Source organism: Antechinus flavipes, chromosome 3 (genome assembly GCF_016432865.1).
Source record: "Antechinus flavipes isolate AdamAnt ecotype Samford, QLD, Australia chromosome 3, AdamAnt_v2, whole genome shotgun sequence".
Lineage (NCBI taxonomy): Eukaryota > Metazoa > Chordata > Mammalia > Dasyuromorphia > Dasyuridae > Antechinus > Antechinus flavipes.
In genome coordinates, this window is record NC_067400.1 from 348,391,651 (window position 1) to 348,410,906 (window position 19,256).

The 19,256-nt window shown below is 39.7% G+C and overlaps 1 protein-coding gene across 3 annotated transcripts in view; it reads right to left on the bottom strand.

The window, feature by feature from the left end:
• Positions 1-12,268: 12,268 nt before the first annotated feature.
• Positions 12,269-19,256, bottom strand: part of GLI2 (GLI family zinc finger 2) — a 395,398-nt gene continuing 388,410 nt past the window's right edge. For all 3 annotated transcript variants that reach the window (XM_051985726.1, XM_051985725.1, XM_051985727.1), the window contains 2 exons: positions 17,955-18,291; positions 12,269-16,710 (listed from right to left, as the gene is read on the bottom strand). In XM_051985726.1, the coding sequence (XP_051841686.1) occupies positions 14,252-16,710; positions 17,955-18,291 (2,796 nt within the window). In that variant the 3' untranslated portion in view covers positions 12,269-14,251. The remainder of the gene's footprint in view (positions 16,711-17,954; positions 18,292-19,256) is intronic.

Below are 19,256 nucleotides of genomic sequence, written 5' to 3' on the forward strand. Positions count from 1 at the left end.
TGACTCAGCATTTGGTCACAGATTCTTTACCTGCTAGTGCCCTAACCCTGAAAGGACTTTAGTTTTAGTATGATGGGAAAACCCTGACAGATCCCTGGGTTGCAGCAGTGTGGAGTGCTAAGGCCTTAAAAGAAACACAAAATTTATGGCTGGCTCTCTTCCTTTGATTCTCCTGATGGCATCATATAGCTCAAGATTTTAGATGAATCTACTATGATAATGATCCCCCCTGGGTGAATTCAACCAGGCAAGCTTGCACCTGAGCCTCTGGCTTCTTTTTTCTGATTTTGTGTTTGTTCTGTGTGGATTTGGGGATGCAACTTTGTGAGTTCCAGAGAGTTGAGGTCCTGGGTCCAAAGAGTAGAGCAAGGCATACCCTAGGAATCTTCTGCCTCGATGAGGGTAGCTGCTGACAAGAACACTAGCCCACACTAGTTTTACAAACAGGTATGTCTCATGAATTTCTTGCACTGTGTAAAACCAAGGTGAAATGTAAAATACTTGAACAGCAATACCATAAATTGCTTTATATTTTGATCATATTTAAGTATCAGCCTCCCAGAAGACTAGGCCAGCAATTATAAATTAAATTAATGAATCTTAAGATTTAAGTTTGTTTTTGTCAAATTGGGTTGAATGAAAGAGCAGAGAGCCATTGTTACTTTACAGAGCTAAAACACTTATCATCTTAAATTTTCATTGTTGGATCATTAAATATCAGAACTGGATCAGAGGTGATCTGGTCCAATGATCATTTTATAACTGAGAAAACTGTGACTTGTCTAATGTTAGAGAGGAATCAGTGGCAGAAGCTTGACAAAAATACAAACCTTTTGATATCCTAGTCTTATACTTGAATCTCTACCCAACCACCAGAAGCTTGAACCCTTCTCTCCCATCACTCCCATTTTTTGGAGTTTAGGATTGGTTCTTATATGACTCTACCAGAGCATCTGGTTCCCTAAAAATCATTATGCCATGAGATTAGGAATGTTGAGAAGTTATAGGACCACTAGGGATTAGGAAAAAAAAAATAGAAAAATAGAAAAAGTGGAAAGATAAGACATTCTTTAAGTTCTCTTTCGAAGATTTATTTATTCATTTGTTTATTTTCCCTAATGACTTTCAAGTACTAGCTTAATAGTTTATCTTTTGAACGCATTTAAGGTAATTCTCACTTATTCTGGGATGGATTTTACCCTTTGAGGGATATCAGTACAGGATTACCTGGGGCTAACTTTCACAACCCCTATTTACTTATCTCTTCATACTATTTTCTATGGTAGCTCCACCTCTTCCTTAATCCACCAAACTATTGCCACCTATCTTTGTGGGGAAGCAGAAACATATGCTGATTATGCTTGGCCAGTGGGAACTAGCATTTAAGAGGCAATTTCATATATTTGCAAGCCACTCTGGAATGGGTATTTTCCTTGATGGAGAAGGGGATATGCCTGCTGGGAAGCCATCAGCATTTCAGTGCAGATTTCCTGGCTCTTTTTAGGTATTGTCATTGCAAGCCAGATGCAGCTAAAGTCATGCTGGCATTTCAACAGTGAGGGTATTTGCTCTTAGTTTCTATTAATGAGGTTTTTTTTTTTCCTATTAAGAACTTGGTCTGGTACAAGAGATCTATGTAGGAAAGGTAGATGTGAAAAGCAGGAGATGGTATCTGAAAAGGGAATTTGGATTTCTAAACTGTGAATTAAAATGGAACAACAACAAATTCCTGATCAGGAACAAAATGCATCTTACAAATATGTTAAGAATCTATTTATCTGGCATCCTCCAAATATAAAGAAAAGGGATTTAAACTGAAGAAAAAGAAGAGGTAGGGATAGTAATACTACAAAATCCACTAAGCTAGATTCCTTGGACATGACTACAATGTAGGAAGAATAGAAATACCTAGAAAAATGATAGGAGACAAAAGTTCAAGAAAGTAGCCAGCAATTAAAACCCATGGACTCAAATGCCTCTGCACAAATACACAAAATATGAGTAACAAGCAAAATACATTAGAGATCCTAATGTTGGAAGTAAGTGAAATTTCATTGAGACTGGGGAGATGAGATAAGTAGTTGGAATATTCCTCAAAAGGTATATGCCTTATTCAAAAGGAGTTTGCTTATTCAAAAAAGGACTTTCAATCTGTGATGTCTCCAGGGGTGCAGATCACAAGCCATCATGAGCTATTCTTGTTTATATCTGCTAATAGAGGGTCTCATAGGGATCTCCAGAGGGGGTCCAACCAACAAGCTAGGTGACTTCCTCTAAATCTTTTGATACTACATACCAAAATAACACAAATTGTCCATACAGATAGTTCTTAACCTTTCAGAGATAAATTTCAATTGATCAGTGGAGTAAGAAGTCAAGATGAAGAATAAAGTCAATAAAGGCGGGCCTCTAAAGCTATCTTGAAGAAGAAAGGGAGATGAAAGAAAGGATAGAATTACTTCTCAGAATTACTGATGATGGAGAGAAGACAGAAGTATCCAATTCTCATTCTGCTTATTTTTTTTCTTTTTCTTTTTCTTGATGCTAAGAAAAATAGAAAAGATAGACCAAAAATGCCTAATAAGAAGTATAAGGAGACAGTAAGAATAGTTCTTGCTTTCAATGACTTCAATTCACAAACCATAGCTAAACTATGTTACAACATAGTGAAACAACTGGTGGAGGTGACTGCTGAACCACTACCAGCAATTTTTATGAGATTGTGGAGAATAGAATAATTGGGACACAAAACATACCTTTTTTTTTAAAAAAAAGAAGAGTGAGAATCAAGACTGAAAATCACAATCCAGTGTCTTGATTATAATTCCTGCCAAAATTTTACAACTTATGTTTAATGAGCATGTGAGTGAACATTATTTGTAAATGGAAGTAGCACTTAGAAAAGAACCTTAGAAAAAGGTCATCAGGAACAAATGATGATACACTAATGGATTAGATGAGAATACAGTGAATTAGGTGTATTCAGCGGTGGCTGAATGAGTATACCTAAAATGTAATCATTGGCTCAGACAAAGCTTGGAAGGTCTCTACTGGAGTGACCTGTCCATAGTTCTATTGTAATAATTATTTTTAACAATGATTGAGTTAAAAACTTGGCATAATCATCAAATTTGTAGATTATATAAGTAATATATTTGTATTAACTTGCTGAACAATTTTAAAAATCAATAAACATCTGTTAAGTACTTATAATCTGTTAAGCATCATGCTTGGTACTGGGGATGCAAAGACAGAAGTGAATCAGGTGCTGACCTCAAGGAATTTATATTCTATTGGCAGAGACAATATACACACATACACACAGATGTATGTGTGTATGTGTGTGTATATATGTGTGTGTATGTATAAAAGATATAAGATGAAGTTTTATGGAGGTAGAGACTTGTCATTGGGGATCAAGAAGGCTCCATGCAGGTGATGCTTGAGGACAGACTTGACTGAAACTAGGAGTTTTAAGAGACAAGATAGATGATAAATACAAAGGCACATAAACAGAACATAGAATGTCACATACAAAGAACACTATAGAGAAGATTGACTGGATTGCAGAAGAAAGAAATCAATGAATGAAAAAAAATATTAGAAGTAACAAGTTGTATATAATAGATTTACATTTTCATGTGCAATCATCTTTCTTTATTACACCATTATGGAATTGTTTGTTTTATTCCATAAATCAAAAATAAAATAAAGAAAACATTAAAAAAATAAAGAACAAGGGGAAGCAGAAGTATGGTTATGTTCTTGACAGTAATAGGGAAAGTTTATTAAAAGGTTGGATTTTTGGGGAAAGAGACATTGAGTTTAGAATGTCTATACAACATTCAGTTCAGAATATTAAATGGGCAGTTGGTGATGTGGGCTTGGAATTCAGATGAGAGACTAGGTTTAGATATATAGATCTGCAAAGAAATGCAAATTAAGATAACTCTGAGGTATTACTACACACCTCTCAGATTAACTAAGATGACAGGAAAAGACAATGATGAATGTTGGAGGGGATGCGGGAAAACTGGGACACTGATGCATTGTTGGTGGAATTGTGAAGTGATCCAACCATTCTGGAGAGCAATTTGGAACTATGGCCAAAGAGTATCGAACTGTGCATACCCTTTTATCCAGCAGTGTTTCTACTGGGCTTATACCCCAAAGAGATCCTAAAGAAGGGAAAGGGACCTGTATGTGCCAAAATGTTTGTGGCAGCCCTGTTTGTAGTGGCCAGAAACTGGAAACTGAGTGGATGCCCATCAATTGGAGAGTGAGTTATGGTATATGAATGTTATGGAATATTATTGTTCTATAAGAAATGATCAGCAGGATAATTTCAGAAAGGCCTGGAGAGACTTATATGAACTGATGCTAAGTGAAATGAGCAGAACCAGGAGATAATTGCATATGGAATACGATGATCAATTCTGATGGACGTGGCTCTTTTCAACAATGAGATGATTCAGATCAGTTGCAATGGTCTTGTGACGAAGAGAGCCATCTATACCCAGAGAGGACTGTGGGAACTAAGTATGGATCACAACATATCATTTTCACTCTTTTTGTTGTTGTTTGCTTGCATTTTATTTTCTTTCTCATTTCTTTCCTTTTTGATTTGATTTTTATTGTCCAGCAAGATAACTGTATAAATATGTATGCATATATTGGATTTAATATATATTTTACCATGCTTAACATATATTGGGATTACTTGCTATTGAGGTGGGGAGAAAAAGGGAAAATTGGAACGTAAGGTTTTGCAAAGGGTAATGTTTAAAAATTACCCATGCATATCTTTTGAAAATTAAAAATCTTTAATAAAAATAAATAAAAAAGAATATGAGAGTCAGAAAACAGTCACATGGCATAATTGGTAGTAATACTAATAATAAATATTTACATAATGCTTAAAAAATAAAAAATAGATATATAGATCTGTAAATCATTCATATAGAAATCATAATTAAACCCTTGGGAGCTGATGAAATCACCAAATGAGAAAATACATAAAGAGAAAAGAAGGGGAGGCCAGGACAGAAGGGGTATGATTGGATAATAGAATAAGTAGCCTTAACAGTATAGAAGCAATTTGGACCTTAACAGTATAGAAGAAGCTGAATCAAATAAGATGAAATTTATTAACAATAAATGTTTCTTTTGTACTTGAAATTTAAAAATCAACTTCATAATATAAGATATAGTTAGATAGAATCCATCTGAAAAAATTCTTTGGGCTTTTTAGTTGATTGAAAACTCAATACAAGTTATCACTGCACTATGGTAATAGAAATAGAAATATGATCTTAGGCAGCATGGAGTATGGCATAGTGTTTAGAAATAGGATGGTTATTGCCCTATTGTACCTCATCCAGGTTAGTCCACATCTGGAGCATTTTAGGAAAGACATTGATAAGCTGGGAAGTGGCCAGAGGAGAAGCACCAAGAGAATAAGGAATATAATGATTGTGCCATGAGGACCAGTTAGAGGAACAGTGGATGTTAACTCTAGAGAAGAGACGTAGAGGGGAACAGGACAGTTGTGTCCTAGTATTTGAAGATTTGTCACACAGAAAGGGGAGAAAGTTTGTTCTGTCCCTCCCCAAACAGCAAAATTAGAAGCAAAGGGATGAAGGTACAGAGTGACAGATTTAGATTCAATGTACAAAAAAAACAAAAACAAAAACAAAAACAAAAACACAAAAAACACTTACTAACGACTAATTAATTAGTGATTTATAAGCGTGGAATAAACTAAAAATCTTCTAGTAAAGATTGGATGGCTAATGAGTCAGGCAGTCAATTAGTCAGTCAATGAACATACAATTATCAAGCACTTACCATGTGCTAAATATTACGGATACAGAAAAGCAAAAAACAATAAGCTTTGCCCTCAAGGAGTGTACATTTTAGTGAGAGAAAGAACATGTAAGTAATTACACTGAAGATATAGACGGGGTTTATGAAGATAATCTGAAATAGGATGGCATTAATAGCTAGAAAGATTGGAAAATAACTTTTATAGAAGATAGAACTTGAATCTTGAATGAAGTTATGAAGTGGATATGAGTGCAAAGAACAGCAAATGCAAAAGCAGAGAAAGGACAGGAATGTTCTGTTCAGGTAACTGAAAGTAAATTGGGATACCTGGATTGTAGAGTTCATGGTGGTGATGGGGTGTGTGTGTGTGTGTGTGTGTGTGTGTGTGTGTGTGTGTGTGAAGGTGTAAGCAGGCTGAAAGAACAGAAAGAGGTCAGGAGATGAAGAGTTTCAAATATGAAACAGAAGCCCTTCTATTTGATGCTGGTTGATTGGTAGATTATTATCCTTTGTTCTCAAAGAGGACCAAAATGAGATCACTGTTGGATTATGATGTTATATTTTTATATATTATTTGGAATTAAGATATAGTGTGATTGACTATGTCAAATTAGACCAATATGAGCTTGGAAGGTTCTACCCAAAGTTGAGCACATAGTCCCTATGAAAATTTGAGGTAGAGCTGCCTCTAAATTGGTGAATCTCACATTTCTTTTAAGCTGATGTAATGCCGCGAAGTCCTTTGGTGCAGACATACCAAGCTGGGTAGTCCTTTGCCAGCATTTCCCATATCATGCAATTGATTCCCGAGTCTTCAGAGAGAACTTGAGAGTGTATTTGTATCACTTTTCCTGACCAACATGTGAATGCCTGATCCTAGAAGTGATGGAGAATTACTAGAGCTTAATAAACAGAGGATTAGAGGATGGAAGTGGTCTGTGACACGGCCAGACATGAGCTCTAGAAAACTATCATTTGGCAGTTGAGTGGAGGATGAATTGGAGAGAGGAGAGAATTGAAGCTGGGAAATCAGAGAGAAGGTTCTTATTGCATCAGTTCAAAAAGGAAATGATGAGGACCTGCAGCTCTCTGAGCATTGTGTGTGTGGGAACATATGTTGTGAAGGTAGAATGAGGTTTGGCAATAAATTGAATATGTGGGCTGAGAGAGAGAATGGTTGTGAGATAGGAGGGCTTGCAGGATGATATCCTGAATATTAATAGGAATAGGAAAGTTCAGAAGGGAAAGACTGGACAAAGATAATGACCTCTCAGGGGGCATATTATAGAGGAAATTCTCATTCAAGTACAGATTGGATTAGAAGGCCCTGGAATTTTCTTTCAATTCTACATGTCTCAGATTCTGTGAAACCTGTCAGAACTAAATAAAATTGGGGAAAAAGACTCTTTGATAAAAATAAACAAAAAAGTGTTTTAAATCCCAGATGCAAATTATCAAAGATGATAAGTTTGCATTATGATCTCAGATTCAGTTTAATAGCAAAGAATTAGTAAAATTATCAAGATTGATTTTTACAAACGTTTGTAAGCAGACTGTTTTGGAATTGGTTTCTATCCTAAGAGGACTTTTATGAAAAGCTCCATGGGGAGCAGTGTAGTATACTGACTAGCTAGAGAGATCCAAATTCAGGATCTGCCTTTGATATTTTGGAAAATTTACCCTCTCTGATCCTCCATTTCCATATCTATTATGGATATATAAGTAAGTACAGTAAAGTTTATTGTGAGATCCATATCAGATGATGTATGAGAAATACTTTAAGACAGTAAAATGTTCTATCAATGTATATTTTTATTGTTATAATTAGGATCTTGATTTAGAATCAGGGTTACTTTTTGGTACTGATGACTAGTACCTGATACTGATTTTCTTGTCTGACTTTAACTGATTTCTGACCTCTACTTTTTATGCTAGGAAAACTATTGTCTGGCTTGCTTCCTACTCTACCCTCTACCTGTGACCTCTGCCCTGTTGCTATTCAAGTTTATGACAAAAGGGCTTTATTCTATTTCCCAATAATATTTTTTTGGTTTCATCCTGCTTAGCTGTCTGACATATGGTCTTCTGTCTTCCTGCTATCCCTTTTTCTGTCATGGGAAAAGAATAAATCTCCCAGTAGAAATTTTTCCTAAAAGTCTCTGGATGGTCCTACTTGATTGTATCCCAATATTCCTACTTATCATTTGATTTTGAACAATGTTTTTTCCCATGCTGCTTTCAAGAAGCTGTGAATTATCCAGGATCCTGATTTCAAAGTGTCTTCTTTTCTCTGCACAGTTCAGTAGGAGACTGACTGACTTATCTCCTTCCCATCTCTACCTGGGGCTATACAAGTTTCACCAAATGGTAAATCTTTTTATTATTATAGCTCTTTATATACAAAACATTTGCATGGATAATTTTTCAACACTGACCCTTGCAAAAATGTCTGTTCCAACTTTTCTTCTCCTTCCCTCCACCCCCTCCCCTAGACGGCAGGTAATCCAAAGGGTAAATCTTAAATCAGCCAACAGGAGAAGCGTTTGTGGAAGAAGAGGTAATAGGAACATGGAATTTGGAGCTGGAAAAGTAGACCACCTCTCCTTTTCTCACAGAATCATAGCTCTAGAGACAGCAAGGATTTCCAGGTCCATCTGGCCCAGTCTCCTCAGTTTACTACAGAAGAAGATGAAACCTAGAGAAATGAGGTGGTTTGCTCAAGATCATATAGGTATTGATTAGCATGGTCAGGGCCATGAAGGCCTTTCAGCTTAAAGTCACAGAATTTCAGATTAGGCCATGTAGTCCAACCTGTACTTGATGGAGAAATCTAGCTTTTTTACCTCACTCTATTACTTTGTGATGGTCAAAACTATATATAAAAGTGTATGGGGGGAGCTGGCAAAGAGTCTTAAGCATTTTTTCCTTAAGCATTGTAAAGTACAATTCAAATAAATGAGGATCACCTTTAAAATGAAGATATATATTGAAAAGCCCTCCATAGAGGTATTTTAAGAGTGTGACAGCTTCTAATGGGAGAGAAGGCAGGGAATCTTCAGTTTGACTAGGTGGTTGGTTGCTGTCCAAGGAACTAGACTGTAAGGGACTCTAACAGAGCCTTTGGAGAAAACATTAAGACTGGAGGGGAGAAAAAGGAAAATGTGGAATTAAAAAAAAATTTGAGAAAGGATGATAATGAATTGAATTGATGATGGATGTGAAGTTAGAAGCTAAGGAACAGCTCCAACGATCAGTGGTGGGGAACAGAAGTACTTTATTATAGGAGGAAGTATAGCTAGTATCTCAAAACAGAACTTGAAGGTGGACTCAAAAGAAACATAATTTAAAGGTCAGATCTTCGAAGAAAGACCTTCAGACTAATTTTGTTTTTTAAAGATGAGCTATTACCTTTAGTGAGACTTGGTATTGTAACTGAATCATATTAAATTGGAGCTCAGTAATTAGCATCAGAAATAGGATCATAGATTTTGAGATGAAAGAAACCTTAGAAGTCATCCAGCTCAACCCCCTTATTTTACAGACTAGGAAACTGAGACCCAAAGAGCTTAAATGACCTTTTTAAGGTCAGCCAGGATTAAATTTTAGGTCTTATGATTTCAAGTTCAGTGCTGTCCTCTGCACCATGATGATTCTACAGTTCCCTCAATGAAGTAAAATTTAGCTGTGTTAGCTGAGCTGTTGATATCCTTATTCATAATTTTGAGGAAAAGGACACTAGAGAAACCCAGGGTGTGAATGAAAGGCTAAGACCCATGGCATGGATTTTAATGGGCTAAATCTTCCACCACTCCACTTTCTTTTATCATTTATCTTACAACTTGTCAACAGTTACTTGCCGTGAAAATTCTTAAGGAACTAAAAAAGATTTCCTATGGAAGGGAATGGAGCTGGATAACTAGAAACTGGTTCATATCCATAGTGGTTCAGGAAAAACAAATATATAGTCCAGGGATGGCACTGAAGAAAAAGGGGAAATGGGCTATCTCTGGAACTAAGAATCAATTATATGTATGACAGTAATTTGTTGAGGACTAAAAAATTCAAGATTGTATCCCTGGAAAAATATATCCTCAAAGTATTGCACTATTATTTTGTGGCATGATGTAGAAAAAAGATGGGATTCAGTAGACCTTTGATTATAGTTCCTCTATTTAATGACTGTGTGACCCTGGGCAAGGCATCCTTTCAATCTACATTTCTTCACCTGTAAGAGTATTTGTAGAGAGCAAATTACAGAAATCTATATAAAATGTCTTGAAAAAGAAAAGTACTTTAGAAAGGTAAGCTATTTGTTATCATGCTATACTTAAATGTATACTCACATATGTGCATGTATGTATATATACATGTATATATAAATACATATATTTAGTATATACATAAAAATATATATAAACACATGTATAAACATATATATATATACCTACATATTTACACATATCTATGTATTTACACAGTTTCACAGATGTACCATAGAAAGTAAAGTTCCACATCCCTTCCTTTACAAATACTTCTTAAACTTATATGAACTGATGCTGAGTGAAGTGAGCAGAAGCAAGAGAACATTGCACACAGTAACAAGATTATGTGATGATTAACTGTAATGGACTTGGCTCTGTTCTTTCTTCCTTTTTTTTTGGGGGGGGGAGGGCTAAGGTAATTGGGATTAAGTGATTTGCCCAGGATCACACAGCTAAGAAGTGTTAAGTGTCTGAAGTCAGATTAGAACTGGGATCCTCCTGACTTCAGGGCTGGTACTTTATTGACTGAGCCACTTAGCTGCCCCTGGACGTGGCTCTTTTCAACAATGAAGTGATCCAAGGCAATTCCAATAGATTTGGAAGGGAGAATGTCATCTACATTCAGAGAGAGAACTATGGAGCCTGAATGTTGATCAAAACAGTCTTTTCACTTTGTTGTTTCTTGCTTGTTTTTTTTTTTCCCACTTTCTCATGGTTTTTACCTTTTGATCTGATTTTTCTTGCGCAGCATGAATAATAAGAAAATATATTTAAAAGAATTGCACATGTTCAACCTATTTTGGATTGCTTACTATCTTGGGGAGGGAATGAAGGAGGGAGAGATAAAATTTGGAACACAAGGTTTCACAAAGGTGAATGTTGAAAATTATCTTTGCATGTGTTTGGAAAAATAAAATACTATTAAAAGGCTTCTTAAGTGTCTACCTGAGGATGCTTTCTTTGCTGAATTCATTAAACCATTAGAAGACATATTGTGGCAAAGCATGGTTGCCCTCCATGATATCTATCTTTAAAAAGTAGGGACACATTCCAAACATCCCTAGCCTCTCTTAATAATCCAATATCAATGTAAACCATGCATCTTGGACCTGATTCTGTTTTCAGCCTAGCCCACTTTGGGTATCATGAAAGTTCAGTCTTATTTGTTTTATATTAACACTGGTAAACTTGCCCCTTATCGTTTTAAGGGTTCCCCTCCCCTTCCAATTCACATACTTGGGCTTTTGTTTCTTTAGCCCGTGTTCCTCTTTGTTCCTGTGATTCTATACCTGGTAATGCAATAGACAAAGTGTTGGGTCTGGAGGAAAGAACTAAATTCAAATCTGACCTAAGTCACTTATTAGCTGTGTGAACTAGTCATTTAACCTACTACTGCCTCAGTTCCTTGGACTACAAAATGGGGGTGATAATAATAACACTTACTTCCCAGGGTTGTAGTGAGGATCAAATGAGAGAATATTTCCAAAGCATGGAGTACAGTGCTTGGCACTTAGTAGGTGTTATATAAATGCTTATTCTCTTCTCCTTCTATCTCCTTTCAACCAAAATCTTTGTAAATGAATTCTACTGGCAGAGAAAAGTCCCATTCTCAGTCCATGGCCTTAAAGCTCTAGGGATTCTAAATAAGAAGGTGGCACAATTTAGTAGAAATATTAGTCTGGGGGCAGCGAGGTAGCACATTGGATAGAGTACCAGTCCTGAAATCAAGAGGAGCTGAGTTCAAATCTGGTCTCAGACGTTTAACATTTCCTAGCTATGTGACCCCAATTGCTTCAGAAAAAAAAAATATTGGTCTGGAAATGAGGAAACTTGAGTTGATTTTGCTACCTTTCTTGGCTTCTTTAATATCCTCCTCTCTAGAAAGGAGAGTAGATTATCTCCCAGATCTTTTCCAGTTTTAAGAATCTACAAATTGACTCAGTTATAAAAACTGATTATAAAACTACTTAGTGTTTAGAATCATGCCCTGATGAGCCACCAAGCTCTCAGCTGCAGGAACCAAATTGGTTAGCCAACACTCCAATTTAAAATGTTTCTTTGGCTAGAAAGCAATGTCAATATCAAAGAAAAAATATAGTCTCATTTCATTTCAAATGCAAAAATTACTGTCCTGGTTTTCATTAGCTACTGCCTAGGAGTAAGCAGACAGACAAAATAAATTATGAAAAATTATTTTTAATGTACAAAAAGAGTTATTTACAAGTTGAGTGTGTCATCTCAATTTGTAGGATGTAGAAAACAGCTAAAAATGTTTCTGAGATATAAATCTGACCCAACATTCACCTACAGTATTTTTAGTAATGGTGTCTTCTATACAGAATATGTACAAATTCGGTATGGTTATCATAATACTATCTCAGTAAATGAGTGAACACCATTAGGAAGCCAGAGACTCTTCGGGACCTTCGGAACATCCAAGATTTGTGCATTTAGAGCTGACCTTTTAAAAATAAAAAGAGTTCAGGGCACTGTATGATAGATAGTAAAGCACAGGATCTGACTTTATCCACTGATCCCCTCAGCAGTCACAGGGCATAAAAAGGCTTAAGTTATGTCAGAGGATGAGAAAATATCCCATATCACTGATAACGGAGTAGTAGGTTTGATTTTGACTGCTGCAAACCCCATTATAAAAGTTAGGGGACACAAGTGTTACCCCTGGAAATCCAAGCTCCAAATGCATTCTTCATATTCCAAGTTGGGCCAAGCCCCTCTGAGAAGGAGAATTTAGTGACAGTCTCTCAGTGCTCCCAAGGGCTGGTCCAGCCCAGCCTCTGAGCTGGCATACCATGCAATACTCATCATTCCTTTATGAATGAATGGGAGATGGGAGGAGGAAGGGGTATTTTGGAGATACAGCTGGTATAACCCATTTGTAACTCAGCTGAGAGTAATGAGCACTGTCAGAGGATTGGACGCTATCGTTCTGCTGGGAGAATAAGTGCCCTTCAGAGACTTGGGGGGTGGGGTAGGGAGGGGCTGTGAGAAAGCCCTACAGCATTTTTCATAGCAAAGAAAGAGGATAATGTATTAGGAAAAGATAGAAGCTTTTGGTAAATGCATATTTCTCTCTTTCTTGACACCAGATTTTTAAGTAGACTCCTAATATTCTTCTTGAGTAGGATGACAATCCTAGGAAGGAAAAAGAATGGTTTCCCACCAATGGTAGGTATCCTTGCCCCTACCCATCCCCTTTGGCAAGTACAATTCCAATGTGTCATACCAAGTTTGGTCTATTCCTAATATATAGGATCATCATTACCTTAGAGGTATGTAAAAATGAGTGTTCTTCTGGATGGGGTTCATTTTAAATACAATGTCAACTACACTGTAAACACACTGGATACAAGGGAGCCACCATTCTGAACTCAGCCCATGGGTATGTCATTCTAGCAACACTGGAATGTTTCGTTAATGTACACATATCTTACAAAGATTGCAGGCCCTATAATTTGGTGCCTTCCTAACATCAGGCCCTATATTTTGATACTTCCCTACCAGAGCATAGTAAGGCACTTTTGGAGTGGTTGGATGGAATTGATAGTTTCTCCTCTGTGGCAGGGTACTTACTGATCCACTACAGTATTCTTAAAGAAGAATTGGGGAGGGGACTGGGGGGTAAAGAATACTTTACCTCACTGGTACCATAAGGATCACCTAATTTCATAGGAGCTAAATATGCATCATAGCTTTCAAATTCACACCAAAATACAACTTCCTTTCCTCACCACTTCTCCTCCCCAAATTTGCTTGGAAAATAGTTTAGGAAAAAGCTTGTGGCTAATGAGAAGTTTTCATTAGTCAAATAACACAAGGGAGGCAGCCAGAGAATAGTTGTGCATTTACATGGAAGGCTTGAAAATGCTTGTAGGAGTCCCCCAGCCCCTTCTCCATTGTAACATTTCTCAGTGTTCTGTAAAAGAAGTCAAAAAATGACTAGAGACACACCACAGAGGTACAAAAAATGCCTCTAAAAAGTTTATGAAGTCTGTACAGATAATTTGTTAAAATCCCTTTCATGTATTTAATACTTGTTGGGGAAAAAAAATCTCTATTTTCTAGCAAGTGATTATTTTTCAAAAGCACATTCATCAGATTGCTTGGCAAACAGCCCCTCCCTCCTTGCCTCCTTGTGCTTTGTGTTAAGACATCATGTTAAGGAACTTGCTCTCTTCTGCTAATGTTGTTAGCATGGAGCTCATGTCCCCAATAGCCATATTGCTTATCCCTGCTGGGATTGAGGGCAGGGTTAAGGAGTTCCGTGGAGTTGTGAGGCGGGAGGAATTCTGGGAGAGATTCTGAAGAATGCTGGGGCTTAGGGTCCCCGACATTAGGCTTGAATGATCACCATCATCCATGATGGCATCAAAATCGATCTGTGGGGGCTCCAGTAGCTGGGAGTCCACAGTGCTCGAAACCTGATTGGCTCCTGGGGAGGCCATGGCATGTGGCTTGATGCTGTTTAATGGACACTGTTGCTGCTGCTGCTGCTGCTGCTGCTGCTGTTGCTGCTGCTGTTGCTGTTGCTGCTGCTGCATTACCCGGCAGTCCACATGATTCTCAAAATTTCCATTCTGTTCATACATATGGATCTGCCCGTAGTAGTACATCATGCTGTTATCCCGGGGCCCATTGGTATTCTGCTGTGGCAATTGCTGTTGCTGCTGCTGCTGCTGTGGTGGTGAGACCATGTCATTTATTGATTTGGGAATAGCTTCCCCAGTCTCCTGGCCGGGGGTTCCAGTGGCCATAGGATATGCCGTGGTTCTCATGTACCCCAGCTGTTGTGAAGAGCGTACCCCTCGGTGTCTGTTGGCTGGGCTTGGCTCCGGGGGCGGACGTGGCTGTACTAGGCCTGGTCCAAAGCTCTGTCCCACTGACCCCATCATGTTCTGCTGGGGGTCAACAAAATTGGGTTGGTGGGAGCTCAAAAGAGCCGGGGACTGGTGGTAGCCTTCCTGGCTCATGGAGGGTGGCAGGTGATGGCTTTGCTGTGAGTAGTTCTGTGGGGTCACCATATGCATAGCTGGGTTGGGTAATGTGTGCTCCCTCCGGTTATTTACCATTAGGGAAGGGTCAGAGGCAACATCCATTTGCTGAGGGAGGCCCAGGTGCCCTGCCTTGACTCCCATATTGCTACAGGATGGGGAGAGCTGGCTAATGTCTTCCCCCATCGTGTTTGGGCTCAGCATGGGGTGAGGCTGACTATATGCGGTGTTGGGGCTCAAATCTGGGTTCATGTTGGGGCAGGGATTGGCCTGTAGTGGTTGCCGGACCTGCATGTAATTGACCCTGGGCCCAGGAACAACCCCATTTCTTGGAAGGAGGCTGGACTGAGTGCTGTCGAGATCACTGGGGCTTGTCTGCATGACCTGCTGATTGTAGCTCTGGTACTGCCCAAAGGTCTGCTTCTGTTGTACCACAGCTAAGTTGCCCTGAGCGAACTGTTTGGCCTGCTGGTTGGAAAGGACATCCACAGAGCCTGAGCTTACCTCATTCCACTGCACAGGCATATTGTTTTTGTTCAAATTGGTGGGGTTACCATAGCCAAGCTGGCAATCAGCCATCATGGGGGCTGGCTGGCTCCCAGGAGAGTTGGAAGCCACCATCCTGCGTGGGCCGTGTAGACCCGGGCTCGGCAGCTTCAGGCCCCCAGGGAAACTTGGGGCTTCTCCATGGTACGTCAGGGAATTACTCTCTTCAGGGGCACCGGTACTCTGTGACTTGATATACTGTACTACGTCATCAGGCAACATGATGTCATCCTCCCCACTGGGGCCATCTACCTCACCCACCACTGTCTCCATAGCAACATTCTCACTGATGCTTGGAGGGCGGGGTGAATACATGTGGCGAGGCAAGGTTCCATCTGAGCGGGTGTAATTCTGGAGGCTAAAGTTCCTCCGCTCTGCACAGGGTGGCAGATGAGGCGGGTTCATGCTGTTGGTGCTGTTGAAGCGCTGCACCCGGGGGAGGGACAAAGGCTCAGTGGCCAGTCTCCTTACAGGATCGCTTGCTCGCCTCGTCCCATTGCCTGTAACCTCATGGGGGAAGGTGGGGGCGGCACCATACCCGTACGCAGGTCCATCGCTCCCACGCCTTGGCCCCAGTGGACGCTGGAAGGGAGGTGGCAGAGAAGGCTCTGATGGATCAAGGAGAGACATCTTATTCTTGAGGCTCATCCTTTCCATATTTGGGAGGGGAGTAGGTGGGGGACCGCCGGTGGCTGCAGCGTACTTGGCTTTCAGGCTGTACTGCTGAGCCGGCGTGAGGTTCAGCAGCCCCGGAGCTCCGCTGCACTGGCTGGCCTCGCTGGAGCGGCGGGAGGCATCGGTGGAGATGGGGTCGTAAGAGTCGGCCGAGCTGACATTATTGGGGCGGCTTCCAAAGGGAGAAGCCTCGCTGGAGCGGCGGCTAGACAAGTACGGGGAGATGCCGGAGGATCTGCGGCTAACGGTGTAGGCGGAGCTCACCGTGCTGGTGGTGCTGTCCCTTCGCTCATTCAGTTGGTTGAGCATGGTCACCTCGTTCACCGACAGCTCCATGATCCTCGGGTTGGGCAGGGGGGCTGTGGGCCCACTGAAGTTTTCCATGATAGAGCCTGGAGGAAAGAAACAAACCAAAAACCCAAGTTGTAACTTCGTTTATTGCATTACTGGATCCACTAGAAATACTCCTGGACTAAGGCTAAGGAAAACGGTGTCCCCGTTTCTGTTTGGTTCTTAACTCGTGGGAATTTGAGAAGGTCACCTGAGCTCTCTTTCCTTCACTTTCCTTACCTGTCAACTTAGCCACAGTTGCCTCACAGGATTTTTGTGAGACTTTGATGAGATAATTAATGTCAAAGAATTGTGGAAAACATGTTACTTACGGTCCCTTCACTGGAAGTCTTCAAGCAGAGGCTAGATGATTGGCTATTAGGGATGAGGTAGAGTGTATTCTTATTCAAAAATTAGCCAGTTAAAAATTTTTGCAATTCTGAGTTCCCGGCATGCTGAATTAAAATGTCTCTTAATAGATAAAGAACATACTAGAAAACTTAAGAGTTCACTAGGAACTTCCCCTATCTAGGAAGTAAATGAGGGAGGAGACATAGCTTGGCTATGTCAAATCAACAAGCTTTTAAGTGCCTACTATGTACCAGAGTTACAGAGAAAAATAAAGGGGGAAAAAATCCCTGCTCTCAAGGAGCTCACAATATAATGAAGGAAAAAACATGCAAAGAGTTATTTAACAAGATATTTAAGGATAAATCCAAGATAATTTCAGAGGGAAGGCACTAAGGTGAGGAAGGATTAGTGAAGGCTTCTTGCAGAAGGTGGGAGGTCACTGGGACCTGAAGGGAACCAGGAGGTGGAGATAAGGAGGAAGCAGGCTTTCAGATTATGTGGAAGGGAGTAAGGTAGTAGAAAGGTGGGATGTAGTTTTAAGGATAGTAAAGGGTGTTAGAGATCATCTGATACAACCTCTCATTTAAAGAATGAAGGAGCAAACTAAGTCCCCATGATTAGAACTGGATTTAAACTTAAGTGCCTACTATGTACCAGAGTTACAGAGAAAAATAAAGGGGGAAAAAAACAAACTACCTCAAGGACACCAAATTGTCCCTGGATTTCAGATTATGTGGAAGGGAGTAAGGTAGTAGAAAGGTGGGATGTAGTTTTAAGGATAGTAAAGGGCTTTAGAGATCATCTGATACAACCTCTCATTTGAAGAATGAAGGAGCAAACTGAGTCCCCATGATTAGAATTGGATTAAAACTCAGGTTTCCTGATTTCTATTCCTTCTCTATTATGTTATGTCCCTCCCCCTAAGTTGCAAGGAGAATGTGAGTTGACAGCTTACCATTTCCCGGAATAGGAGGCAGCTTGGTGTTTCGGACTTGAGGAGCCGGGTTTGCCCATGAACAGGAATCCTTGACTGTCTTAAGCTTCTCCTTCTTGAGTTGTTCAAGCCTTTGCATGGTTGTCATATGTTTGCGCAGCTGCAGGCTGACCGCTGACGTGCCTGAGGGGACGGTCGAGTCAGCGACAGGAGCGTTGTCATCCAGTGTGGTCAGGTCTCCCAGGCTACCCCCGCTGTGCATGGTCATCTCTACTCCACTGTCATTGTTGTTGGCGCTGCCGAGGGGTGAGGGCTCACTGCTGCAGGATGATTGGCCCCCGGGGCTGGACTGATACAACTGTAGGAAAATAAACCAAAGGATCAGGAGCTAGTCAATCAAGGACCAGTACTTCTCTGCTCCTGGCTTCCTTGTTGTGACCTTGGTACATAATGAATAGAGAGATTAAGCTGGCTTGTGGTTTTAGGACCTTCTGGACTTTGCTTTTGCTTTCTCTTCTGCTAAAAGAGTGATTGCTGAGATGACTAAACTGGATCTGTCAAGTTCACAGGTAGAAGGCATCCTGGTCCAGAAGGGCTATTTACCTACATTCTGCCCATTCTAATTCCTATTCCCCACCTTGTGCATCAGAGGACCTGAACTAACAGGGCAAGATTTCTGAGTCCACTGAATAGAGACCATGATAATTAATTTGGATTAACAACATCTCTTGTATTTGTCTAAGAATCAGCAGTAAGAGATGCAGCTCCTTGCTTTATCAATTGATCAAATGACAAAAATGAATTTATTAAGCACTACAATGTACTAAATTCTGGGGATACAAAGGCAAAGGCTAACCATTCCCTGCCTTGTATACTATCAGGGCTTGTATATTATCAGGGATACACTAGGTACATACATAGATTTATTGAAAATATGTTGAAGATTAATACAAGATGATTTTGGAAGAAAGAACTCTAGCACCTAGGGAGAACAGGAAAGTCTTTGTAGAGAAGACAGCATTTAAGCTAAGTCTTAAAGGAAATGGGGGACTCAGAAGCACAGTTAAAAAGGATAGATATACCAAGCATATAGAGCAGGCAGGTTAAAGGAATGGAGACACTGAAGGGAGTACTGGGTATGAGAAATGATAAAAAGGCTCATTTGACTAGATCATGGCATCAGTGAAGGAAGGCAGATACTCTTCAAGGAATACAAAGTGAAAAAAAATAAGAACTATTATTTACTTGTATTCCTCTCTGCTGCCTCTAATTTTAAGACCTCAAATGGGTTAATCAAATCAATCCTTTGAGATCCCACATGCA